The following is a 25990-nucleotide window of genomic DNA, read 5'->3' as shown; positions in this document are numbered from 1 at the left end:
ACACTCCAGTGACCCACCTCACCCTGCTTTCAGGTTTTCTTCTGTGTACATTTGTGTGGTGTTGTGAGTGGAAGCTCTGAGCGGACTTGCCAGTGATTGGACCCGGTCCATTCCACTCTGCTCCTGCTGTAGAGTCCTAACCTGAACACCGTCTGAAATGGCCCAAGCCACTAAGTGATCTCTGCAGAACCGATTCAGTGCTTGTTCAGTGACCTGAGCTGTTGTCCTCATTTGCTTCATTTTAAATGACCTGGAAGTGAGCTACCAATCAGATTATGGTCAAAGATAATGGGAACTGCAGATGCTGGAGAATCCGAGATAATGAAGTGTGGAGCTGGATGAACACAGCAGGCCAAGCAGCATCTCGGGAGCACATAAGCTGATGTTTCGGGCCTAGACCCTTCATCAGAAAACAGGGATGGGGAGAGGGTTCTGAAATAAATAGGGAGAGAGGGGGAGGTGGACTGAAGATGGATTGAGGAGAAGGCAGGTGGAGGGATGAGTATGGGTGGGGAGGTAGGGGTGGGGATAGGTCAGTCCGGGAAGGACAGACAGGTCAAGGGGGCGGGATGAGGTTAGTAGGTAGGGAATGGATTTGCGGCTTGAGGTGGGAGGAGGGGATAAGTGAGAGGAAGAACGGGTTAGGGAGGCGGGGATGAGCTGGGCTGGTTTTGGGATGCAATGGGGGGAGGGGAGATTTTGAAGCTTGTGAAGTCCACATTGATACCATTGGGCTGCAGGGTTCCCAAGCGGAATATGAGTTGCTGCTCCTGCAACCTTCAGATAGCATCATTGTGGAACTGCAGGAGGCCCAGGATGGACATGACGTCTGAGGAATGGGAGGGGGAGTTGAAATGGTTCGCGACTGGGAGGTGCAGTTGTTTATTGCGAACCAAGCGGAGGTGTTCTGCAAAGCAGTCCCCAAGCTTCTGCTTGGTTTCTCCAATGTAGAGGAAGCCACAAAGGGTACAGCGGATGCAATAAACCACATTAGCAGATGTGCAGGTGAACATCTGCTTGATGTGGAAAGTCGCCTTGGGGCCTGGGATGGGGGTGAGGGAGGAGGTGTGGGGGCAAGTGTAGCATTTCCTGCGGTTGCAGGGGAAGGTGTCGGGTGTGGTGGGGTTGGAGTGGAGTGTGGAGCGCACAAGGGAGTCCCGGAGAGAGTGGTTTCTCCGGGAGGCAGACAAGGGTGGGGATGGAAAAATGTCTTGGGTGGTGGGGTCGGATTGCAGATGGCGTAAGTGTCGGAGGATGATGCGTTGTATCCGGAGATTGGTGGGGTGGTATGTGAGGATGAGGGGGATCCTCTTTGGGCGGTTATTGCGGGGGCGGTGTGTGAGGGATGAGTTACAGGAAATGCGGCAGACACAATTGAGGGCGTTCTCAACCACTGTGGGGGGAAAGTTGCGCTCCTTGAAGAACACGGACATCTGGGATGTACGGGAGTGGAATGCCTCATCCTGGGAGCAGATGTGGCGGAGGCGGAGGAATTGGGAATAGGGGATGGAATTTTTGCAGGAAGGTGGGTGGGATTCTGGGTGGCTGTGGGAGTCGGTGGGCTTGAAATGGACATTGGTTTCTAGGTGGTTTCCTGAGATGGAGACAGAGAGGTCCAGGAAGGTGAGGGATGTGTTGGAGATGGCCCAGGTGAACTTGAGGTTGGGGTGCAAGGTGTTGGTGAAGTGGATGAACTGTTCGAGCTCCTCTTGGGAGCACGAGGTGGTGCCGATACAGTCATCAATGTAACGGAGGAAGAGGTGGGGTTTAGGACCAGCGTAGGTGCAGAAGATGGACTGTTCCACGTAACCTACAAAGAGGCAGGCATAGCTTGGGCCCATGCAGGTGCCCATGGCCACCCCCTTCGTCTGTAGGAAGTGGGAGGAAGGGAAAGAGAAGTTGTTGTGGGTGAGGACAAGTTCGGCTAGGCGGATGAGGGTGTTGGTGGAGGGGGATTGGTCGGGCCTGAGGGACAGGACGAAGCGGAGGTCCTTTAGGCCATGTGCATGGGGAATGCAGGTGTATCGGGACTGGACGTCCATAGTGAAAATGAGGTGTTGGGGACCAGGGAATTGGAAGTTTTGGAGGAGGTGGAGGGCGTGGGTGGTGTCACAGACGTAGGTGGGGAGCTCTTGGACCAAGGGGGAGAAAATGGAATCCAGATAGGTGGAGATGTGTTCGGTGGGGCAGGAGCAGGCGGAGACAATAGGCCAATCAGGGCAAGCGGGTTTGTGGATTTTGGGAAGGAGATAGAAGCGGGAGGTGCTGGGCTTTTCCCAGTGCAGCCTCCAGCGTCCGAATGTTGATGTTACTCTGGCCTCCGTTTGTTTTGCAGCTTCTCCCTCCTCTCCGAGGTTTAACCCGGATCTGGAGCAGGCCAGACCCCACACCAGTGGTGAGGAAGAGCTCCAGTTACAGCTGGCGCTAGCGATGAGCAGGGAGGAAGCTGAGAAGGCAACTCAGGTAATAGCAATCACTCGGGCAGCAGATTCCTCCATCCGCCAACGGTTTCAACTTCGCCTGTTCCCAACCTGCCCCAGTCATCCGAGCAGCTCTCCGTTCACTGTGTGCTTGTTCACACAGTCAGAGGATTGGAGGCAGTGGTCAATGCTGAGACGACACTGCACTGTCAGAGGGTCAGTACTGAGACAGGACTGCATTGTGTCAGTTTGAGGGGTATGCGAATAGGGGTAGGCCATCGAGCCTGCTCTGCTAATTAATATGATCATGACTGATTGAACACTTCAATCCTTTTGCTCACACTATCCCCATAACCCTATACGCCAGCAGAAATCAATTATTTATCAACCCCCACCTTATTCTCAATGACTGAGCCTCCACAGTCCTCTGGGATAGAGAATTCCAAAAATTCACCAGCCTCAGAGTAAAACAAATTCTGCTCATTTCTGTCCCAAGTGGCATTCTGGTTATTGTTAAATTGTGAGTCCCCCCCCATTCTAAATTCCCCAACCAGGAGAGCCATTTTACCTAAGCCAACCTGTCAATCTATCTCAACATTTTGTAGCTTTCAATGAGATCACTCTCATTCTTAGAAACTTTATAGAATACAGGTTCAGTTTGCCCAATCTGTCATCACAGGACTGTCCCATCATCCCGGGAACAAGTCAGGGGAACATTCATTACGCAGTCTCTATGACAATAATATCTTTCCTGAGATAAGGAGACCAGAACTCCACACAAGACGTAGTCCAGATATAGTCTAACCAATTTGCTGTACAATTAAAGCAACACTTCACTACTGTCTAATCCTGGGAGATTTCTCGTATATTCCTCAGATGCAAAATAATCATTTAGTTGCTCTGCCATTTCTCTATTCCCCATTATGAATCATCCTGACCCTGCCTTTGGTAAACCCACATCCGCCTTAGCCAAATGTTTCCTTTTATGAACCTGTAGGAGCTTTTACAGTCCATTTTAATGCTCTTTGCTAGTTTGCATTTGTATATTATACATCCTCTCCTTTTTAATTTCTTGGTCCTCCTTTGCCATATTCTAAAAACTTTCCAATCCTCAGATTTATTACAATTTCTGGCCAATTTGTAAGCCTCATCTTTTAAACTTGTACAATCCTTAACTTCCTTTGTTAGCCATGGCTGACTGATATTTTTTGAGATTGTGCATCTTGAAAAGATGTATAGTTGCTGTGAGCCGTGTCATTGCATTTCAGAGCCAGCCCAATTCCCATGTGCAGTCACACCTTTTAAAGTATTTCCCGATCCAAAGCAGCTAACTTGTCATTCATGCTTTCCTAATTTCTCTTGTTCAAATTTAACACCCTTGTATCGGATTGATGCACCTCACTTTTACACACAATGTAAGATTCTATCATTTCGTGGTCACTCATCGTGAAAGGGCATGTTTTCCAGATTATTAATTAGTCCTTTTTCATGACAAAATACTAGATCCAAAATATCCTGACCTTCAAAGTGCTGGTCTAGAAAGCTGTCCCTAACACACTCCAGAAACTTGTCCTCTACAGTTTTACTGCTGAACTAATTTACCCTAGTCTGTATGCAGATTGAAATCACCCAAGCAACAAGCTTCTCTCATTATCTGATTTATACCATGCCCTAAACTACCACTACTGTTTGGTGGCCTTTAAATAACTCCAACTAAGGTCTGCTGCCCTTTGCCATTTCATAGGTTCACCCAATAGATACCACGTATTGTTTTTCTGATCTGCAATCCCCCCTTTCTAATTGCATCCCTTATCATAATAACTAAGAGAATGTCAACACTGAGGGAGAGCCATACTGTCACAGGGTCAGTACTGAGAGAGTGCCACACTATTAGAAGGTCAGTGCTCAGGGAGTGCTTCACATTTGGAAGGTCAGGGCTGAGGGAGCGCGGCACTGTGGAAGGGTTACTACTGAGGGAGCGCTACACTGTCGGAGGATCAGCACTGAGGAAGTGCAGCACCACTGGAGGGTCAGTACTGATGGAGTGCCACACCGTCAAAGGGTCAGTACTGAGGGAGTGCTGCATTGTCGGAGGGTCAGTACTGGGAGGGTGCTGCAGTGTTGGAGGGTCTGTACTGAGAGAGTGCCGTACTGTTGCAGGGTCAGTACTGAGACAATGTCACACTGTTGGAAGGTCAGGGTTGAGGGAGTGCTGCACATTTGGATGGTCAACACTGAGGAGGCGCTGCACTGAGGGAGGGTTAGTACTGAGGGAGTGTTACACTTTCAGACAATTAGCACTGAGGAAGTGCTGCGCTGGTAGAGGATCAGGACTGAGGGAGTGCCGCGCTGTTGGACCATAAGTACTGAGGGAGCATAACACTAATGGAGGGTCAGTACTGATGGAGCACTTACACTATCAGAGCGTCAGTACTGAGGGAGCACTGCACTGTTGGAGACTTAATACTGAGGGACCACTGCATTGTTGGAGGGTTAGTATTGAGGGATTACCGTGCTGTCAGAGAGTCAGTACTGAGGGGAGCTACACTTTCAAAGGGTCAGCACTGAAGGAGCACTGCATTGTTGGAGAGTCAGTACTGAGGGAGTGCTGCATTATTGGAGAGTCAGTAATGAGGGAGTGTTGCATTATTGGAGGGTCAGTACTGAGGGAGTGCTGCATTGTTGGAGAGTCAGTACTGAGGGAATGCTGCATTATTGGAGGGTCAGTACTGAGGGAATGCTGCATTATTGGAGGGTCAGTACTGAGGGAGTGCTGCATTGTTGGAGAGTCAGTACTGAGGGAATGCTGCATTATTGGAGGGTTAGTACTGAAGGAATGCTGCATTGTTGGAGGGTCAGTATTGAGGGATTACTGCACTGTCAGAGAGTCAGTACTGAGGGGGGCTACACTTTCAAAGGGTCAGCACTGAGGGAGCACTGCATTGTTGGAGTGTCAGTACTGAGGGAGTGCTGCATTATTGGAGGGTTAGTACTGAGGGAGTGCTGCATTATTGGAAGGTCAGTGCTGAGGGAATGCTGCATTATTGAAGGGTAAGTACTGAGGGAGTGCTGCATTATTGGAGGGTATGTCTGGTGTAGTCTTTTGCATGAGATTTTAAGCCTAGGCATTTTCCATCTACTCAGGTGGCTGTGAGAGATCCCATGGTACAATTTGAAGATGAGGGATTCTTCCTGGTGTCCTTCACCAAGCGTCAGTACTCCCTCAATACTAACCCTCCAATAATGCAGCACTCCCTCAGTACTTACCTTCCAACAATGCATTGCTCCCTCAGTGCTGACCCTCCAATAATGCAAACCGTGCAATGTACAAATTGACTGCCGTGATTTCTAAACTACAACAGTGACTTAGTTCACAGCTGCTGCATTGGTTGTAAAGCTGTTTGATTTATCCTATGGTTGTTAAAGATGCGAAAGAAAAGGAAATCAATCATTTACAAATAAGTAACAGTCAGGCTTTGTTGATTATGAAATGCAAACTGAAACCAGTTGCCACCAGGGAGTAAGGTCAATGACACTGCATTCCTGGGGACTATTTCACAGCTTCCTTTAACAGCAGCAAGTATTGAATGCATCAGACTGACTCTGAGCAGTTCTGTGCTTTAGTCAGGAGCATGCTGGCTCAGCTTTACAATGAAAAATTATCTTTGTTTCTGTGCATCTTCAGCCTTGTATATAATGGACTATATCATTGTGCAAGCCTCCCTCCTCCAATAGAATTGACAGTGGCCATCATTAGTCACCTAGAGATACAGCTAGCACTGTCTGGTCAGATACAGAGAGCTAGCATTGCCCTATTAGATACAGAGCTAGCATTGCCCGGTCAGTTAGAGAGAGCCAGCACTGCCCAGTCAGAGAAAACCTGCATTGCCTGGTCAGTTATAGAGACCTGACGCTGCCTGGTCAGATACAGAGAGCTGGCATTGCCCAGTCATATACAGAGTCCATACTGCCTGGTCAGCTTTAGAAAGCTGGCACTGTTTGGTCAGTTATAGAGAGCTGGTGTTGCCTGGTCAGATAGTGTGGGAGAATGCTGTCTCTAAAAAGTCTTTAAGGGAGGCAGAGAGTTGACACTCAGGTCAGTTAACAAGGCTGAAATTTGACACTGAGCAGTTAGTTGGTGAGAAGGAGTCAGAAAGTGAGCAGTTGCTGACAGTCAGTTAGAGAGAGCTGGCCCTGCCCAGTCAGAACAGCTGCACACTGCCACCTGGTGAATAAACGGTATAAATGCATGCCAGTAGCATTGAAATTTTAACTGTTATTTGAAGTGTTAAAATTGATGATAAGAATGAAGGAACTGCAGATGCTCTAAGTCAGGAGCAAAAACAGAAGTTGCTGGAAAAGCCCAGCAGGTGAAGAAAAAAAATCAGAGTTAACGTTTCAAGTCCAGTGACCCTTCCTCAGAACTGGGCACCAGACCCGAAACGTTAACTCTGATTTTTTTCTTCACAGATGCTGCCAAACTGGCTGAGCTTTTCCAGCAACTTCTGTTGATGGTAAGACCGCTCGGGTCTGCTCCTTTATTAGATAGGATCATGGCTGATCCAACTCTCCTCGCATCCACTCCCCAGAATTTTCCCTGTAACTCGTGATTCCCCTCCTGATCAGGAATCTGGCTCAGCCTTAAATATACCAAGGACTCTGCCCCTACGGCTCTCTGAGGCAAGGGCATGGAAGATTCGCAAACCTCTAAGAGAAGACATTCCTGCTGAACTCAGCCTTAAATTGGTGCCCCTTTGTTCTAAGGCAATGCCATCTGGCCCTAGACTCTCCCACGAGGGGAAACATTCTCTCAGCGTTTACCCTGTCAAGTTTCTTAAGAAGTCTATATGTTTCAATGAGATCCTCTCTCATTCTTGTAAACTGTGGTGAGTAGAGTCCCAACCTGTTTAGCCTTTGCTTATAAGGCAAACTCTCCATTTCAGGAATGAGCTGCCTCCAATTAAATGATACCTTTTCTTAAATAAGGAAACCAAAACTGCTCAAAGTACTCCAGATGAGGTCTCTTGTATACCTTGTGTAGTTGTAGTTAAACAATTCCTCATCTTATCCTCTAACCCTTTGAAATAAGGGCCAACGTTCCATTGGCCTTCCTGATTACCTGCTGCCCTTTGTGCGAGTTTTCCAGTCCTTTTGTGTTGCAGCTTTCTGCGATCTTTCTCCATTTAAATAACATACTATTCTTTTGCTCTCCCTTCCAAAATGAACAACTTCATATTTTCCCACACAGTACTCTATTTAAAAAATGTATTTGTTAATATAATGCTGCATTTCCTTGGAAATCCAGAATAAAATCTTGGGAATGTTGTGCCAACATGTCCCTCATTTTTAATGTGATGCCTGCTTGTCTGGACACATGGGGTCTGAACTCTTGTCCCCTTTAAGGATTCAGAGGACACGAATGAGAAGACGACGGCTGTTTCATTGGAGCACTGTGACTGGATTTAGACAAACTCACATTTGGTAGATGAATTAAAGGAAAGTCACCGTAGTTTTACCAAATCATAGGGCTGCTCTTCCTTTAGAGAGAGAGAACAGTTGGTGGTGGCTTAAACTTAAGGGTCAACATTCCTCAGGTAAAGGGAGAGACTGAGACTGAGATTCCTTAATGGGAACCTCAGCCTGTGTGGGAATTGAGCCTACATATTGGCTTCACTCATCAGCCAACCAGCCAACTGAGCTAACTGCATCTCTAGCTAGGGCTATTAAATATCTGATTAAGAATTTGAGGTTTTAATGTACAGGTTGGATCAGCATCAAATAACCTTTAACCCCACCCTAACCCCTCCACCCCCATAATAGATGTACAGAACAAAGCCCTCCAATAGTATCCCATCAAATACCCCCAGGACAGACAGTGAGTGGAGCTATGACAATCTTTCATTCTTGTGGACTTAGCTGCATCATTTCCCTTTGCCAATGTGAAGTAGACTGTTGTGATGCTTGCACATGTGGATAACCACTGACCCCTGCATTGTTATGAAATGCTGGTCTGTAACTGTGTGAAAGGAGCCTGTGGTCCCTAGCTTCATTACCCAGGCAGGCTGCCTCAGGGTGCCCTGTTGATGGAGAGGCAAGTCAGACAAGGCTGCATGCACTAACCCTGCTCGGTGAGTTCTGTTGGATATGTTGCTGTGTGGATGTTGGCTAAAATAGTGATGGATACTTATGCTAATCCTGTCCTGGCGGCATGGACCACTCATTGCAGGGGCTCATATTAAGAATGGGTTTCGAATGAAGTTTCCAGAAGTTTCTCGCCCCCATGAGGAAAGCTAGTGGCAGTGTGGAAAGGAAGTTAATCATTCATCTCGGTTTGATAGTCACACTGAGAGTTCACACACATAGCATTTCACCAGATCAAAACTCGTGGACAGATCTAATCCAGATCTAATCTCCTGTGAGCTGTTCATCAGGGCACTAAAATAAATTGATTCTATTTTACAGTATGTTCTGAACAGGTATTTATTAGAGTCATAGATGTATAGTACAGAAACAGATCCTTTGGTTCGACTCATCCACGCCGACCAAATATTCTAAATTCATCTAGTCCCATTTGCCAGCATTTGGCCCATAGCCCTCTAAACCCTTCATATTCATGTTCCCATCCAGATGCCTTTTAAATGTTGTATTTATACCAGCCTCCACCACCTTCTCTGGCCCCTTTAAATCTTTCCTTCTTCACCTATGCTCTTTACTTTTGGACTCCCCTACCCTGGGAAAAAGACTTTGGTTATTAATCCTCGTGATTCTATGATTAGATAGAGAACTTCTATGAACAACATCAATTTGCCTGATAGACAATCTCCAATCAGGTAACAATCTCTTCATTTTCCAATTTTATGGGATGGAGTTTTACGAGGATTGACATGTGAAGCAACCAATGGCAAATGTGTATGGGTGGGACAGTTCATGGTAGGTGGTCATGTGATGTCAGAACAGAATTAGCTCGATCTATGGGTTCTTCAGACATTAGCCTGCGTTCTTCTGTCATTAGCTTATGTTCCCGTGATGTTAGCCTGTGTTCGAGCATTGAGTCCGTGATGTATTTGCTAACCCCGGCTTTTACACCTTGTAGCAGCCAAGCACAGAGTCTGATGAAGAAATCCAGCTGCAGATTGCATTGAGTTTGAGCAAAGAGGAGCATGAGAAGGTAGCTTCTGCTCATCGAGCACAGTCACTAATGCTGTCACTGTGTCGCCTTGTTGTGTGTCCTGTGCTTTCAGCTTGTCTGCTCCAGCTGCTCATTGACTAACAGCGGTGCATCTTCCTGCTCACTTTCCTGGGGATAAAGGGGACTGAAGTGTCTTCATGTTGCATCTTGGCTGACTCATAGTTTAACCATGCATTGAAATGTCTGGCTATCTGCACCAACAAGCTGTGAGAGACCAGGGAACTTCAGGGCAGCATCTGTGGTGCTGTCTCTCTGACTTGGCTTAATTAGGAATGGGAATTAACTTGGACCCCCAGAAAGATTTGCTGTACCTGAGTGCAGTGACAGCAAGATTCCCACAGGAGTGGCTGATACTCAATGCTTCATTGGAGAGAGAGGTTGTTTAGGTACGGCTGCAGGCACCTTAATCACAGCAATGACTCTAGCACCAATCTTCACTGAGACGCATGCCAACATTTAATATACAGGGGATTCTGGAATCTGGTGGGTTGATTTCTTTTAAAAAACATTTTTCATCACAGGACACACAAGGCCAGAAACTGAACGACTAAATTAATCGGTGTCAGTGACTTCGATCAAATCCACCATATTCCCAAATGACCCCACTCTATTGTCACATTTTCAAGAAGGAAATGTGACCTCTTTAAATATGCAAATTATATCCTGCAGTCCTGAGTAGAGTAAGGGTGTATGTGTCAATTCTGTTGCACAACCAAACTTGGATCTTAGATCCTGGCCCCATTCTCCTTGGGACAGTTGCAAGGTTTTTGTCTTTCCTTGTAGGGCAGCATAGATTGGGGTCTTCCGATCTCTGTGTCTTCACTAACATTAAAACCAGAAGCCTTGAACTGGGATCCTCACATCCCTGGCCCAGCTTCACCTCGCCTCCATTCCAATTGCAGCCGAACCCATCACTGGGAGTGGAGGGGGAGAATGAGCCAGGGATGAAAGGGGGCAATTAGTGGGGAATCAGAGACTGATCCAATCATAAGAGGTGCAGGGTTTAGGAAATGAGTTTCTGGGTCAGAATGCAATGGGTGAATGGTCGGGTGGTGATCTGTCTATGAGTCAGGGTTCAACAGGTGAGTGCCTCAGGAGCTTTGGGAGAGATGGGAATGCGCGATTTGCTGGCTGGAGAAAAATTGAAAGGAGAGAAACTGAAGGGAACAGGAGAGGGAAGGAATGAGCTTGGAAACAGGGTGAGTTAGGGAAGGAATTGGAGAGAAGCTGCAGAGTGGGATCAATGCTGTTGTAAATTATAAATGAATATGTAAATTATGTAACAGCCATTAATTAAAGGTATAGCCTACAGAGGCTGGAAATCTGAAATAGAAACAGAAAACGCAGGAAATACTCAGCAATTCAGGCAGTGTGAGTGGAGAGTTAATATTTGAGCTTTCATCAGAACTGTTCCATTAAAAGGTCATCAATCTAAAACGAACCTTTTACTTCTCCACCAGATGTCGACAGAACTGCTGAGTGTTTTCATCAAATTCTGATATTGTTTCAGAAAATTCTGGAAATGTTCTGACCACCTCCAAATCGAGAAAAGCCGCCCATTAGGCTGACTGAGCTGCTTTTTAATTCTGGGGCATTTTGTTTTCCCTTCAGTGTCCCTGACAGTCACAGCTTTGCAGAATCATCAACTCCTTGCTGTGAACAGTGAGGAGGAGGGCAACAGACTCACAAAGATGTAGGCAGGCTGGTGGAATGGACACATGAAATTCAATACAAAACTGTACTGTGGTGTAATTTGGTAGCGGGAACGAGGAGGGACAATCTCAACTAAATGGCCCAGTTTTAAAGGGGCACAGAAACAGAGAGATGGAGGGTTTGGGAAAATGTATATACAAAAGTCTTTAACGATTTCAGTACAATTTAAGGAAGCTATTTAAAAATAAATACGATTCTTGGTTTTATTAACAGAAGCATAGAGTACAAAAACAAGGAAATTATGATGAACTTTAATAAAATACTGGTTAATTCTCCCCTGGAGTACTATGCTGAATTCTGGGCTCACGCTGTCTCTTCACAAATCTTCTTTCAAACCCATTCCTAATAAGACAATGAATCCCATGTGCTTTCTTAAGTGCCTTACCAACGTAACATAAATCAACAAGGTTGATCTACTTCGTAACAAGGGGTTAATGCAGAGATTGTGGATGGCTTTGAACAGACAAACCAAATGTACTTTGAAGGATGAGGTTATGGAGTGTATTCAGGGCACGTTTTGAGAATAATATGTTGAGCAGTCGACCGAGGAACAGGCTATTTTAGTTCTGTAGCCTAATGAGACTTTTAATTTTAACAAATGATCATACAAGATCCTCTATAGAATTTCATTTTGAGTTTGGGAATAAGATGGTAATCAGTAAATCTGAAATGAGTCTTCTGTTTAAGCAAGGCCAGTTGTGAAGGTACAAGGGTGAATTGGCTCAGATTGGGAAATGTGATTAATTTATGATGAAAGGTAAGAAACTGCAAACATCAAGAAAAACATTATGACTTTCAATGAATAACAAATTTCTTCAAGACTAAAAATTCCATGGTAAAAGAACCACAGCTAACCAGAGAATTTCAGCATGGTATAAGATTAAAACAAGAGGCGTACAATTTTGTTTTGAAAAGCACAGAAACCTGAGGATCAGCAGACTTTATACGTAAGCAAAGGCTGACCAAAAAATTGACAAAGTGGAAGAAAATAAGAGTATGAGCTACACCTACCAGAATTTTAGAGCTTCTACAAAGAATTTGGTGATGCAAATATTTTTGAAACTGCCTTGAGAATACAGGGCATACAAATATACAATTAGGACTGGGAGAAACCATTTGACCTCTCAATCCTGCTACTCCATCATTCAATACAGTCATGCCTGATCGATATTTACAGAAACTTGGGTAACTCAAAGAGAGGAATGGTTGTTGGATGTTTCAGGATTTGGATGCTTTAAAAGAAACAGGGAGGGTGGTAAAAGAGACAGGGGAGTGGAATTGCTAGTCAGGGCTAGTGCAGCAGTTACTGAAAGGTGATTCGAGCAAAATATGTCTACAGAGTCAGTTTGGGTTGAGGTTAGGAACAAGAAAGGAGCAGTCACCTTATTGAGGTTTGTTTTTACAGACCCCCTAATATTTGCAGAGAAGAAGAGGAGCGGATTGGAAGGCAGATACTAGAAAGGTAAAGAAGTCACAAGGTTGTAGCCATGGGTGACTTCAACTTTCCAAATATTGATTGGAAATTTTTTAGTTGTAATCGTTTAGATGGAACAGATTTTGTCCAGTGCATTCAGGAAGGATTCCTGACACAGTATATAGATAGACCAACACGAGGAGAGGCCACTTTGGATTTGGTGCTTGGAAATGAACCGGGCCAAGTGTTAGACCTGTTGGTAGGAGAGTATTTTGGCCGTAGCGATCATAACTCTGAGATAACAAAGTGTGAAGCTGGATGAACACAGCAGGCCAAGCAGCATCTCAGGAGCACAAAAGCTGACGTTTCAGGCCTAGAGCCTTCATCAGATCTGATGAAGGGTCTAGGCCAGAAACGTCAGCTTTTGTGCTCCTGAGATGCTGCTTGGTCTGCTGTGTTCATCCAGCTTCACACTTTGTTATCTTGGATTCTCCAGCATCTGCAGTTCCCATTACCCCCGCGATCATAACTCTGTTACTTTTATAATAGCTATGGAAAAAGATAGGTACATACAGCAAGGTAAGGTTTATAATTGGGGGAAGGGTAGTTATAATTATATCAGGCAAGAACTGGGTAACGTAAAATGGAAACAAATGCTGTCAGGGAAGAGCACTATGGAAATGTGGAGATTGATTAAGGAATGCATACTGTGTGTGCTTGATATGTTTGTCCCTAGCAGGCAGGGAAGACGCGGTCGAGTGAGGGAGCCTTGGTTCTCAAGAGAGGTCAAATGACTAGTTGAGAGGAAGAAGAATGCTTATATAAGGTTTAGGAAACAAGGATCAGAAAAGGCTGTAGAGGGAGACACGTTAGCTAGGAAGGAGATGAAGAAAGGCCTTAGGAGAGCTATAAGGGAGCATGAGAAAACCTTGGCAGATAGGATCAAGGAAAACGCTAAGGCTTTTTACACGCACATGAGGAATAAGAGAATGACCAGAGAAAGGGTAGGGCTGATCAAGGATTGTAAAGGGAATTTGTGCACTAAAGAGATAGGAGAGGTCCTTAATGAATACTTTTCTTTGGTATTCACAACTGAGAGGGACCTACTTGTAGGGGAGGGCAGTGTGAAACAGGCTGGTAGGCTAGAGGAGGTAGATGTTAATAAGCACGATATATTAGGAATTTCAAGGAACTTGAAGACAGATAAGTCTCCCAGGCCTGATGGGATTTAGCCAAAAATTCTATGGGAAGTGAGGAAAGAGATCACAGGGCCTTTGGCGATGATCTTTTCATCCTCACTGTCCACAGGTATACTGCTGGAAGACTGGAGAGAGGCAAATGTCATTCCCCAGTTTAAAAATGGGAATAGGGATAACCCTGGAAATTACAGACCAGCTAGTCTTACTTCAGTGGTGGGCAAATTATTGGAAAGGGCTCTGAGAGATAGGGTTTATGATCACTTGGATAGGCACGGTATGATTCATGATAGTCAGCATGGATTTGTGAGGGGTAGATCATGCCTCACAAACCTTACTGAATTATTTGAAGAGGTGACCAAATATGTGGCTGAAGGAAGAGCAGTGGATGTGGTATACGTGGATTTAAGTAAGGCGTTTGATAGGGTTCCCATGGTAAGTTCATGCAGAAAGTAAGGAGGCGTGGGATAGGTGGAAATATGGCAGACTGGATTCAGAATTGGCTGATCCTTAGAAGACAAAGGGTGGTAGTGGATGGAAAATATTAACATGGCGCTCAGTTACAAGTGGTGTACCACAAGGATCTGTTCTGGGTCCTCTTCTATTTGTGATTTTTGTAAATGATTTGGATGAAGGAGTGGAAGGGTGGATTAGTAAGTTCACGGATGAGACGAAGATGGGTCAACTTGTAGATAGTGCGGAGGGCTGTTCTACGTTACAAAGGGACATTGATAGGATGTAGAGCTGGGTTGAGAAGTGGCAGATGGAGTTTATCGCTGAAAGGTGAGAGGTGATTCATTTTGGAAGGACAAATTTGAAAGCAGAATTCAGGGTTAATGGAAAGATTTTTAGCAGTGTGGAGGAGAAAGGGGCCTTGGGGTTCATGTCCACAGTTGCCTGAAAGCTGCCACCCAGGTGGATAGAGTTGTTAATAAAGTGTATGGTGTGTTAGCTTTCAGTAATAGAGGGATTGAGTTCAAGAGCCGTGAAGTTATGCTTCAGCTATACAAAAGCCTGGTTCGGCCACATCTGGAGTATTGTATCCAGTTCTGGTTACCTCATTACAGGAAAGATGTGGAAGCATTGGAAAAGGTGCAGAGGAGATTTACCAGGATGTTGCCTGGAATGGAGGGAAAGTCTTACGAGGAAAGGTTGAGAGAGCTAGGGCTTTTCTCTTTAGAACAATGAAGGATGAGAGGTGACTTGATAAAGGTGTACAAAATGATCAGAGGTATAGATAAAGTGGACAGCCAGAGACTTTTTCCTAGGGTGGAGGTGGCTATTACGAGGGGGCATAGTTTTAAAGTGAAAGGAAGAAGATATTGGGGAGACGTCGGAGGTAGGTTCTTTACTCAGAGAGTGGTAGGGGCATGGAAAGCATTGCTGGAGAGGGTAGTGGAGTCAGCCTCATTAGGGGCATGTAAGCAGCTATTATATAGACATATGGATGATATGTTAGGTAGGGGTGGAGGTTAGATAGACCTTAGGCTTAGGGTAAAAGTTTGGCACAGCATCGTGGGCTGAATGGCCTGTACTGTGCTGCACTGTTCTATGTTCTATGAAATGTAGCCTCGAATCCACTTTCTTGCTGACTCCCTTGTTATTCTAAAATCTGTTGACTTTTGTCTTAAACCGGTCGATAACCCTGTCACAGACTCATTGGAATTACAGGGGAACTAAGACTAATGAGAGTGACGAACTTAAAGTTATTAAAATACCTAAAGAACCAATACTAATGCAATGTGCTTCTAGTACTGGAGAAATTGATGGGACTAAAAGCAAAAAAATCCTCAGGGCCAGTTACCCTGACATCAGCAGGGAAATACTGAAATCTATTATTAAGGAAGTGGTAACAGAATTCAAGAAAAACAAAACATGATCACACAGAGTCTGCATGGCTTTATGAAAACATAATCATGTTCAGCAAATCCATTAGAGTTTTTTGAGAATGGAACAAGCAGCGTAGATAAGGAGGGAACAACTATATTTAGCTCATTTGGATTTTGGAAGATACTTGATAAGATGCCACATGAAAGAGATTCATATAAGATTAGCATTTTGGTGTAATCCATATAACAATAGATTGAGGATTGTTTAACTGTCAGAAAATATCAAGCAGGAATAAACAAGTCAGGTTGTAACTAATGGACTTGAGCCTTGGGTATTTCCAATCTTGATTAATGACTATGTATTAAGTCCCCATAAAGTGGCTGAGTGCAATGTAGCCAAGTTTGTTGATGATACACAGTTAAGGGAGAAAGCAAAGTGTACAGAATAATAAAGCTGCAAAGTGATATCGACCATTTGAGGAATTGGTTAGGTAGGTGATATCCTAATCCAAAGATTGCTATGTTTGTCTAAGATGGGGTGAAACAAAGCTTCACTAAATTGCTTCCTGGGTTAAGAGGGCTGTTGTGTAATGAAAGATTGAAGTTTGGAGGGATATACTGATATGTATAGCATAAGAGGTTTCGATGGACTCGGACACATTGACAGATTGATAAATTTTTGGACAATAAGGGATGCCGGACATGGGAATAGTGCAGGAAACTGGAGCAGAGATCGAAGATTAGCCATGCTGCAATGCTGGGAGTGATGTTCTCTGAGATGATGAATGCCCCAATGCAGTGAGCAGGCTCAAGGGCTCTTACATCTCATCTTTTTTTTATCAAAACATACTTCCACTTTTAAGGATTTGTAAATAGGCAATCCAGACCACTCTGTTCATGCATCTGTGTCTCAGAATGGTACCATTTAAATCATACTGTCTGTCTGTGTTAGTTTGCCTGAAAGTGTAATACTTCTGCACATTAGATTTTATCTGCTGTGTGTTTGCCTAGTTTGCCACTCTGTGTATTTGTCACTATTTACTACATTAGCAAGTTTTATTAAGTCCTCAGATTTGGAAATTATGCTCTCTGTACCCAAATTCATGCCATTTACATCAAATAATATTGGGGGAGCCTACATCATCATCCTCTCACAAGTGGAGAATCTTTACAGCACAGAAAAAAACAATGTACCCATCAGGTCCACCTCTCATAAGGAGCAATTTATGTAACTCCTCCATACCCTCCTCATAACCTGCACATTATTCTCCTGTCAGAATATCTTCTGTTCATCACTACTCTTTATGTTCTTTGCCTTAGCCAATTTCACACCCAGATTACCATCACTTCTTTAATCCCATGTGCTTCTATTTACCGACTAAGTCTGTTTTGTAGTATTTCATCGAGACTTTTAAAAGTCCATGTGCATAACATCTACTGCACTACCTTTATCACCCCACTCTGTTACTTCATCAAAGAACTCAGTTGGGTTATTGAGGGATGATTTATCTTTAACAAATATACAGCCTATACTTTAGAAACGTGAATAAAGTGCAAATTCATTTTGTCCTTGACAATGACCTCTAGTGATTTTTCCAGTATTCACGTTAGACTGATCCATAATTGTCAGTTTATGTGATTCCTGTTTTTGAATGAGGTGGGATGTTTGTGATCTTTGAGTTTCTGAAGGCACTTTGAGTCCAATGAGGATTGAACATTAAAGTCAGATTTTCTAGTGTCGCCACCCAAATTGCACTCAGAACTGAGAGCAAAACTCATCGGGCAATTTGTTAATTTGAGTGATGCCAATTTATTTAGCATTTTCTTTCAATTTATTCTTATTCTAAGTAATACCTCTGTTCCACCTGGATAATCAAGCTGGGTAAAGCCTAGACTCAAACTTGAACAGTGAAGTAACTGGGGCATCATATATCAACCCAGAGCTGGCAATCCAAGGAAAGCATGTGAGGTATTTTGATCCATAGAATCAATGGTGGCAGAGTCAATGTCATCTGGTTTGGTACTTGGTGACTTGATGCCACGTATCATTGTGAATCTCTACACTTGTGTTTCTTGGTAGATCCACTTAAGAACGTAAACAGCACTGTAGGGTGCTGGGCAACTTGGTTGAACTTTGAACCACTCAAAATTTTCACCTCGGTCAGAAACAGTGCCACAGAGTGGTCTCACTAAATTTTTGTATAAGAGGTTACAGCTGCCATCTCAGTCATTTTGAGTAGCTGTAGCAAAACCATTGTAAGAAGATGAGATGCTTCTTGAAATGAAGGTAGTTCATCCTGTGACACCATAAAGGAATCTGCTTGATCCATGCCAAGTGTTTACGATGGAATCTATTGGGAAAATGGGACAATTTCTCTAGCTTCTTCTTTCAACACTTTTTGCTTTTTTCAAGTGTTACTTAACCCGTGGAGATTTTTGTTGTCTCTTATTTTGTAGGAACTAAGAGTGAGGTCATCCCTTGATGAGGATGATGATAAAGAAGACGAAAATCTTCAGCGAGCATTGGAACAAAGTCGCAAAGAGAGTGAAATAGCCGAGAACAAAAATGAGGTATATACAACTCTCCCTCTGCCAAACTGGGACCAACCCCCATAAAAACAATTCAGCTGTCAGCCAGGGCTGCATTAGCAAAACACTCATCTCAAAATTACCAGGATCAATTCCCACTGCTCAGATGGAGTATATGGTTCAGTCTGACAATGAAAGTCCTGGCCAATGCAGCAAACTTTGTTTTAACCAGCACCTTGTTGGCACTCTTGATAAACCAGCAAAAATGATATACCTCAAATACCAGAAGTTTACTGTACTATCGCGATCTCCATGATGTCTGAATAGTCAGTTGAGGGTGCAAGTGAGAAGGTGCTCTGTTGGTTAAGTTTTATTGAAGGCAAGGTTGCATTATTATTTAAGTGATTTATACTGTAAATGAAATGTGTCTCTTTAGCTTAGTATGTGTTTTTACACTGATTATGTGGACCTCTTGATTGTCCATACTGCTTGATCAACCTGGTCCATTAGGTGCCAGTTAATAAAAAGTTTACTGTATTTATCCCTTGATCCCCATCACAAAACCAAATAATCAGGTCACTAAAATCATTGATGATTGTGGTTTAGTGCGTTTCTTTATGTAACTGTAATAGCTACACTTTAGAAGTAATTCAGTGGCCGTGAACCCCTTTTGGATATCCTGGCAATGTATCAGTCACTGTCTATGCATGAGCCTGTGCTGACCTGGAATGTATTAAAGATATTCCAATAGCCACAGGGTAAAGAAGCTGTGTCTCTTAACTTTACCATCAGTTACTGAACCTCACCGTCTCCTTCCTCTTCATCCTGAGGTTGTAACGTTTGGTGGGTGATACTTTATAGAGGCTCCAGGTGTGCTCCCTTAAATTATTCTTGCAAATTATCAGAGTCGTACAGCACAGAAACAGACCCTATGGTCCAACTCTTCCTTGCAGACCAGCTTACCACATCAGCCAATGTGTACACATGACAATACCAGGGACTGACAAGCAATTCTACACTGGCAGCATCACAGCACTAAGGTGCTGCAATTAGCTCCAACACCCCTGGATGAGAAGTTCAACCAGGGTTCCTGCACCATATTGCTCTGCAGTTACTGAGAGCCTTGATGGCCGAATAACCTGGGGCACACATGAACAGGTGAGATCTGGGCAGCCTGCTTTTAGCAAAAGGGAGCCAGATTCTAATCAACTGCTTCCAGGAGGGGAAGAGAGACTTCGGAAGGAGAGAATATTTGGAATTGGCAAAAGTTGCCCACTTGACTCACAGTTTGTGTTTCGTCCACTCTCTAGTCTTCCCTGTTGGAGCTGGCTGACATCTTTGGGGCGCCAGTGACCGCAACCGAATCCAGGACTGCTCCATGGGATAGCTCCACCCAAAGTCATCCATGGGCAAGCAGAAACGTGGCCTCATCTCCCTCCACAGCCTGTCTTGACCTCTGGGATACCTTGGGTAAGGCTTTCCAATTGTAAGCTTTGTTGCGAGTCATCACTCAAACTTCGTGGTCAGGGGTTGGTTGTATGAACATTAATAAGGAGCCCCAGTCATCAGCTCCCCACACCGTCACTGCTAGTACCAGCAAACTAAAACACTCTGCCACTCCCCAAGCAAGCCATTGCAAGAAATCCTGGTTACTGCCATATGAATAGCATTAGTCTGTGTATGCTATATCTCAGATAGGCTGCCATGTCAATAATTCTTCTGTGTCCCTGGTTCCCATTGGAGGCCAGAAAATATCCAGAATCCTGGATCATCAGAAGCATCACTCTGGAACTGTCTGATGCCCTCCTCCAGAATCCTAGCAATAGGAGCAGGAGGAATCTCTGAGCAGAGAGAATCTGGCTCAGTGATCACCCTCCAGCAGTCAGTCCTGTTGGAGATGTGTGCAGGCAGCCAGTCAATGAGAGCAGAATTCCTCGTAGCTCTCAAACATTGAGCTGCCAATTGATATTCTCCGTGAAGACTATCAAACTCAGAGGTGCCGGAGTCTGGCAAACTGCCCAGTACCTGTTAATCATTTAGCTGAGATGGAAAACCCTCCCACTGACAGGATAACATATTTCCTCAGCATGCCTTTACATGTCTTAATGCACTCAAATTCATGTTTGAAATGTAACAATCAAACAAGCTCCCTCTCCCCAATGACCTGCCTAACTTAAAGCTACCTTCTCTGGTCAATATTTACATTCAGATTCCTACAGTTCTATGCACTATAACGTTGGCCTTACTCAAATCCTTGTAATTAGGACCTGAGCTATCTGTTCACTGTGCAAGCTTGATTCTGAAATAGAGCACATCAAAACATCTGGGGTGGCACAGTCGCTCAGTGGTTAGCATTATTGCCTCACAGTGCCAGGAACCTGGGTTCAGTTCCATCCTCGGGTGGCTGTCTGTGTTGAGTTTGCGCATTCTCCCCGTGCCTGCGTGGGTTTCTCCCAGGTGCTCCAGTTTCCACAGTCTGAAGATGTGCAGTCTGGGTGTATTGGCTGTGCTAAATTGCCCACAGTGTCCAGGGATGTGTAGATGAGATGGGTTATAGAAGAATGGGCCTGAGTCTGAGGTTCAGTGTGGACTTGTTGAGCCAAATGGCCTCTTTTCACACTGTGGGGATTCTATGATTGAAAACCTTCTGTGGGAGTTTGGCTACCCTAAACAAATCATTCCTCGTCGTACATCACTCAGACTGAGAGTGGGTCTAAGACCGTCACGTATGGTCCTGAAACATACCCCGTCTACCTCAGATTACCCTAAATGGGTGAGGTATCTCAAAGGCTGAAGCAGTAGGTAAAGCCAGTAGCTTTCTGTGTACGAGCAGTACCAACAGTGTTTGCCACCAAGAGGATGTTGCCATAAATCAAAAAGATGTTCTGTCTACCACAGAAATGAGAAAATATAACAAATATAAAAATAAAGCAAAGCTTGGCAATTGACTAACAGTCATTATTAACTGGTGCATTGCACATGGCAATGCTTTTACCAATCAGAATCCACTGGTCAACCAATCAGTGCTCTCCTCTCATGCAGTACATGTTGTTTTCCCTTTACACTGATATTTCTTGCAATCTGCCTGAATGAGTACAAAATGAAAACCTTTGACAAAATGTGCCTTTTTTCAACAATACTCAAGAACAACGTAATTCTTCTGGTTGCTCTGGGGAGCATTTCGTTAGCTTTGGGAAGGTGGAGTTCCTATTGACGTCTAAAAAGATTAAAGTGTAGGCTCTCCCCTCTCAGACTGGTGGATGGAGTTGGGGAGGATGGCAGGGGAACGGAGGTGATCAGTGCTTCTCCTGTTCACCTTGAACAGAGGGTGGCTAGCACCAAGTTATATTTCACAGGACAGTAAGCTCCAGGACAGCAACTCCTCCTGATCTGGAGATTACAACGTCTGTGCAGAGAAAAGGTGATTGGATATGGCAGGAGGCTGCACTGATGAAAACTAATGTTATTCAGAGAATTTGGATTCTGTGACTGTCGCCCACTCAGTACATTCTGAACATTGCTTGGCTTATTTCTGAACATTGTTGCGGCTGTTTCAATCATTGCTGCAGTCTCTGTACATACAGTTGATATTCCTTAGGAGAGAAGCTTGCTCTGAGTCTGATCACAAATCTGGACCTGCCTCTAACTATCGGCTAACACAGGCCTTTCAATAGCTATTATTCCAGTTTTTCAGGTTTTCTTTGGGGGTCGTGGGTGGGGAGTAGGTGGTGGCAGTGGTGGGGGTAGGAAGTGGTTTTATTGCAGAGCCCCAGTGAGACCATCAACTGGTGTGACTGCACTGGGGCTGCGTTGAGGACGAAACACGTGACCAGGGTGTTAGGAAGGAGGAGTTCTGGAAAGAGGGAGGGGTCCGACTCAATGCCGCACTAAGCAACATGCTGACCTACTTTATGTGATTTCCTTCAGGTGCAAAAGCATCCGTCCCGAATGCAGCAAATTCTTGGCCATCTTTAGACACCGATCCTGCCTCTCCACAGGTGTGGGATACAGATCCCTGGGCCCAGACCCCTGGCCCAGCTGCTACTAACCAGGCCAGTGGAGATCCATGGGCAACAGTGTCAGCCTCCAGTAACTCTAGTGCTCTACCAGGTATCACGGCACCAGGTAAATGGGAAGCAATTTCTGTTTTACCAATCCTCTCAATCAAAAGATAAAGCTTCTCCAGCTCACAAACTCCCTCAGAGCCAAAAGCAATGTAACAGAAATAAACATTTCATGCTTTGACTTGGCCTTGTATCTTTCTGTCAAAATGTATCAAGGGTTAATGCCAAATCCACTCTTGAGAGAAATAGTTTTAAAATAGTGATGGAAAAGAATAGACGGATCTTAAAGTTAAAGTTCTAAATTGGAGGAGGGCAAATTTTGACAGTATTAGGCAAGAACTTTCAAAAGTTGATTGGGGGCAGATGTTCACAGGTGAAGGGATGGCAGGAAAATGGGAAGCCTTCAAAAATGAGATAATGAGAGTCCAGAGTCCTGTTAGGATGAAGCGTAAGGTTGGTAGGTGAAGGGAATGCTGGATGACTACAGAAATTGAGGTTTTGGTCAAAAATAAGAAGCAAGTATACTTAAGGTGTAGACAGCAGGATTGAGTGAATCCCTAGTAAACTATAAATGAACTGCAAATGATCCCCTGTGGCCATTCCTCTCAACAATAAGTATACCGTTTTGGATACTGTTGGCGGGGGGGACTTACCGGGGGAAAGCAGTGAAGCACAGGTCTCTAGCACAGAGTCTGTCCCTGCTGCTCAGAAGGGAAGGGGGAAGAGGAGCGGAGCAGTAGTCATTGGGGTCTCCATAGTTAGGGGGACAGATAGGAGGTTCTGTGGGGACGAGAGAGACTCACGGTTGGTGTGTTGCCTCCCAGGTGCCAGGGTGCGTGATGTCTCAGATCGTGTTTTTGGGATCCTTAAGAGGGAGGGGGAGCAGCCCCAAGTCGTGGTCCACATTGGCACCAACGACATAGGTAGGAAGAGAGACGGGGATTTAAGGCAGAAATTCAGGGAGCTAGGATGGAAACTGACAGCTGGGACGAACAGAGTTGTTGTCTCTGGTTTGTTGCGCGTGCCACGTGCTAGTGAGGCGAGGAATAGGGAGAGAGAGGAGTTGAACACGTGTCTACAGGGATGGTGCAGGAGGGAGGGTTTTGGTTTCATGGATAATTGGGGCTCTTTCTGGTGTTGGTGGGACCTCTACAAGCAAGATGGTCTTCACCTGAACCAGAGGGGTACCGATATCCTGGGAGGGAAATTTGCTAAGGCTATTCGGGTGGGTTTAAACTAATTCAGCAGGGGAATGGGAACCAAAATTGTAGTTCGAGTATAGAAAAGGTTGAGAGTAGGGAGGTCCGAAATAAAGTTTCACGGACACAAGATGGCACCGGCAAGCAAGAAGTTGGTTTGAAGTGTGTCTACTTCAATGCCAGGAGCGTCCGGAATAAGGTGGGTGAACTTGCAGCATGGGTTAGTACCTGGGACTTAAATATTGTGGCCATTTCGGAGACATGGATAGAGCAGGGACAGGAATGGTGTTGCAGGTTCCGGGATTTAGATGTTTCAGTAAGAACAGAGAAGATGGTAAAAGGCGGGGGAGGTGTGGCATTGTTGGTCAAGGACAGTATTACAGTTGCAGAAAGGATGTTTGGGGACTCGTCAACTGAGGTATTATGGGCTGAGGTTAGAAACAGGAAAGGTGAGGTCACCCTGTTGGGAGTTTTCTATAGGCCTCCGAATAGTTCCAGAGATATAGAGGAAAGGATAGCAAAGATGATTCTTGATAGGAGTGAGAGAGATAGGGTAGTTGTCATGGGGGACTTCAATTTTCCAAATATTGACTGGGAACACTATAGTTCGAGTACTATAGACGGGTCAATTTTTGTCCAGTGTGTGCAGGAGGGCTTCCTGACACAGTATGTAGCTAGGCCAACAAGGGGCGAAGCCACATTAGATTTGGTACTGGGTAATGAGCCCGGCCAGGTGTTAGATTTGGAAGTAGGTGAGCACTTTGGTGATAGAGATCACAGTTCTGTTATGTTTACTTTAGTGATGGAAAGGGATAGGTGTATACCACTGGGCAAGAGTTATAGCTGGGGGAAAGGCAATTACGATGAGATTAGGCAAGATTTAGGGAGCATAGGATGGGGAAGGAAACTACAAGGGATGGGCACATTTGAAATGTGGAGCTTATTCAAGGAAAAGCTCCTGTGTGTCCTAGATAAGTATGTACCTGTCAGGCAGGGAGGAAGCTGTAGAGCGCGGGAGCCGTGGTTTACGAAGGAGGTAGAATCTCTGGTCAAGAGGAAGAAGAAGGCTTATGTTAGGATGAGATGTGAAGGCTTAGTTCGGGCGTTGGAGTGCTACGAGGTAGCCAGGAAAGACCTAAAGAGAGAGCTCAGAAGGGCCAGGAGGAGACATGAGAAGTTGTTGGCGGATAGGATCAGGGTAAACCCTAAGGCTTTCTATAGGTATTTAAGGAATAAAAGAATGACGAAAGTAAGATTAGGGCCAATCAAGGATAGTAGTGGTAAGTTGTGTGTGGAGTCAGAGGAGATAGGGGAAGCACTAAATGAATATTTTTCAACAGTATTCACTCTAGAAAACGACAATGTTGTTGAGGAGAACAGAGAGATACAGGCTACTAGACTAGGTGGGATTGAGGTTCACAAGGAAGAGGTATTAGAAATCCTACAGAGGGTGAAGATAGATAAGTCCCCTGGGCTGGATGGGATTTATCCTAAGATCCTCTGGGAACCCAGGGAGGAGATTGCCAAGCCTTTGGCATTGATCTTTAACTTGTTACTGCCTACAGGAATAGTGCCAGACGACTGGAGGATAGCAAATGTGGTTCCCCTGCTCAAGAAGGGGAGTAGAGACAACCCTGGTAATTATAGACCAGTGAGCCTTACCTCAGTTGTTGGTAAAGTGTTGGAAAAGGTTATAAGGGATAGGATTTATAATCATCTAGAAAAGAATAAATTGATTGGGGATAGTCAGCATGGTTTTGTGAAGGGAAGATCGTGCCTCACAAACCTTATTGAGTTCGTTGAGAAGGTGACCAAACAGGTAGATGAGAGTAAACCGGTTGATGTGCTGTATATGGATTTCAGCAAGGCGTTTGATAAGATTCCCCACAGTAGGCTATTGTACAAAATGCGGAGGAATGGGATTGTGGGAGATATAGCAGTTTGGATCGGAAATTGGCATGCTGAAAGAAGACAGAGGGTGGTAGTTGATGGGAAATGTTCATCCTGGAGACCAGTTACTAGTGGTGTACCGCAAGGGTTGGTGTTAGGTCCACTGCTGTTTGTCATTTTTATAAATGACCTAGATGAGGGCATAGAAGGATGGGTTAGTAAATTTGCAGACGACACTAAGGTCGGTGGAGTTGTGGGTAGTGACGAAGGATGCTGTAGTTTGCAGAGAGACATAGATAAGCTGCAGAGCTGGGCTGAGAGGTGGCAAATGGAGTTTAATGCAGACAAGTGTGAGGTGATGCACTTTGGTATGAGTAACCAGAAGGCAAAGTACTGGGCTCATGGTAAGATTCTTGGTAGTGTAGATGAGCAGAGAGATCTCAGTGTCCATGTACACAGATCCTTGAAAGTTGTCACCCAGGTTGACAGGGCTGTTAAGAAGGCATACAGTGTTTTAGCTTTTATTAATAGAGGGATCGAGTTCCGG

General features: G+C 44.8%; 1 protein-coding gene across 6 annotated transcripts in view; it reads left to right on the top strand.

Moving 5' to 3' along the window:
- The window catches only part of LOC125463691 (epsin-2-like), an 80913-nt gene that overhangs the window by 48632 nt on the left and 6291 nt on the right, over nucleotides 1-25990 (top strand). For 5 of the 6 annotated variants that reach the window (XM_048555268.2, XM_048555271.2, XM_048555273.2 and 2 more), the window contains exons 3-7: nucleotides 2336-2463; nucleotides 9514-9588; nucleotides 18219-18332; nucleotides 19601-19760; nucleotides 22218-22415. In XM_048555268.2, the coding sequence (XP_048411225.1) occupies nucleotides 2336-2463; nucleotides 9514-9588; nucleotides 18219-18332; nucleotides 19601-19760; nucleotides 22218-22415 (675 nt within the window). The remainder of the gene's footprint in view (nucleotides 1-2335; nucleotides 2464-9513; nucleotides 9589-18218; nucleotides 18333-19600; nucleotides 19761-22217; nucleotides 22416-25990) is intronic. The other variant, XM_048555270.2, reaches the window with a different exon arrangement.

The sequence above is a fragment of the Stegostoma tigrinum genome, chromosome 22 (genome assembly GCF_030684315.1).
Source record: "Stegostoma tigrinum isolate sSteTig4 chromosome 22, sSteTig4.hap1, whole genome shotgun sequence".
NCBI lineage: Eukaryota > Metazoa > Chordata > Chondrichthyes > Orectolobiformes > Stegostomatidae > Stegostoma > Stegostoma tigrinum.
This window is presented reverse-complemented; position numbering and strand designations above follow the sequence as displayed.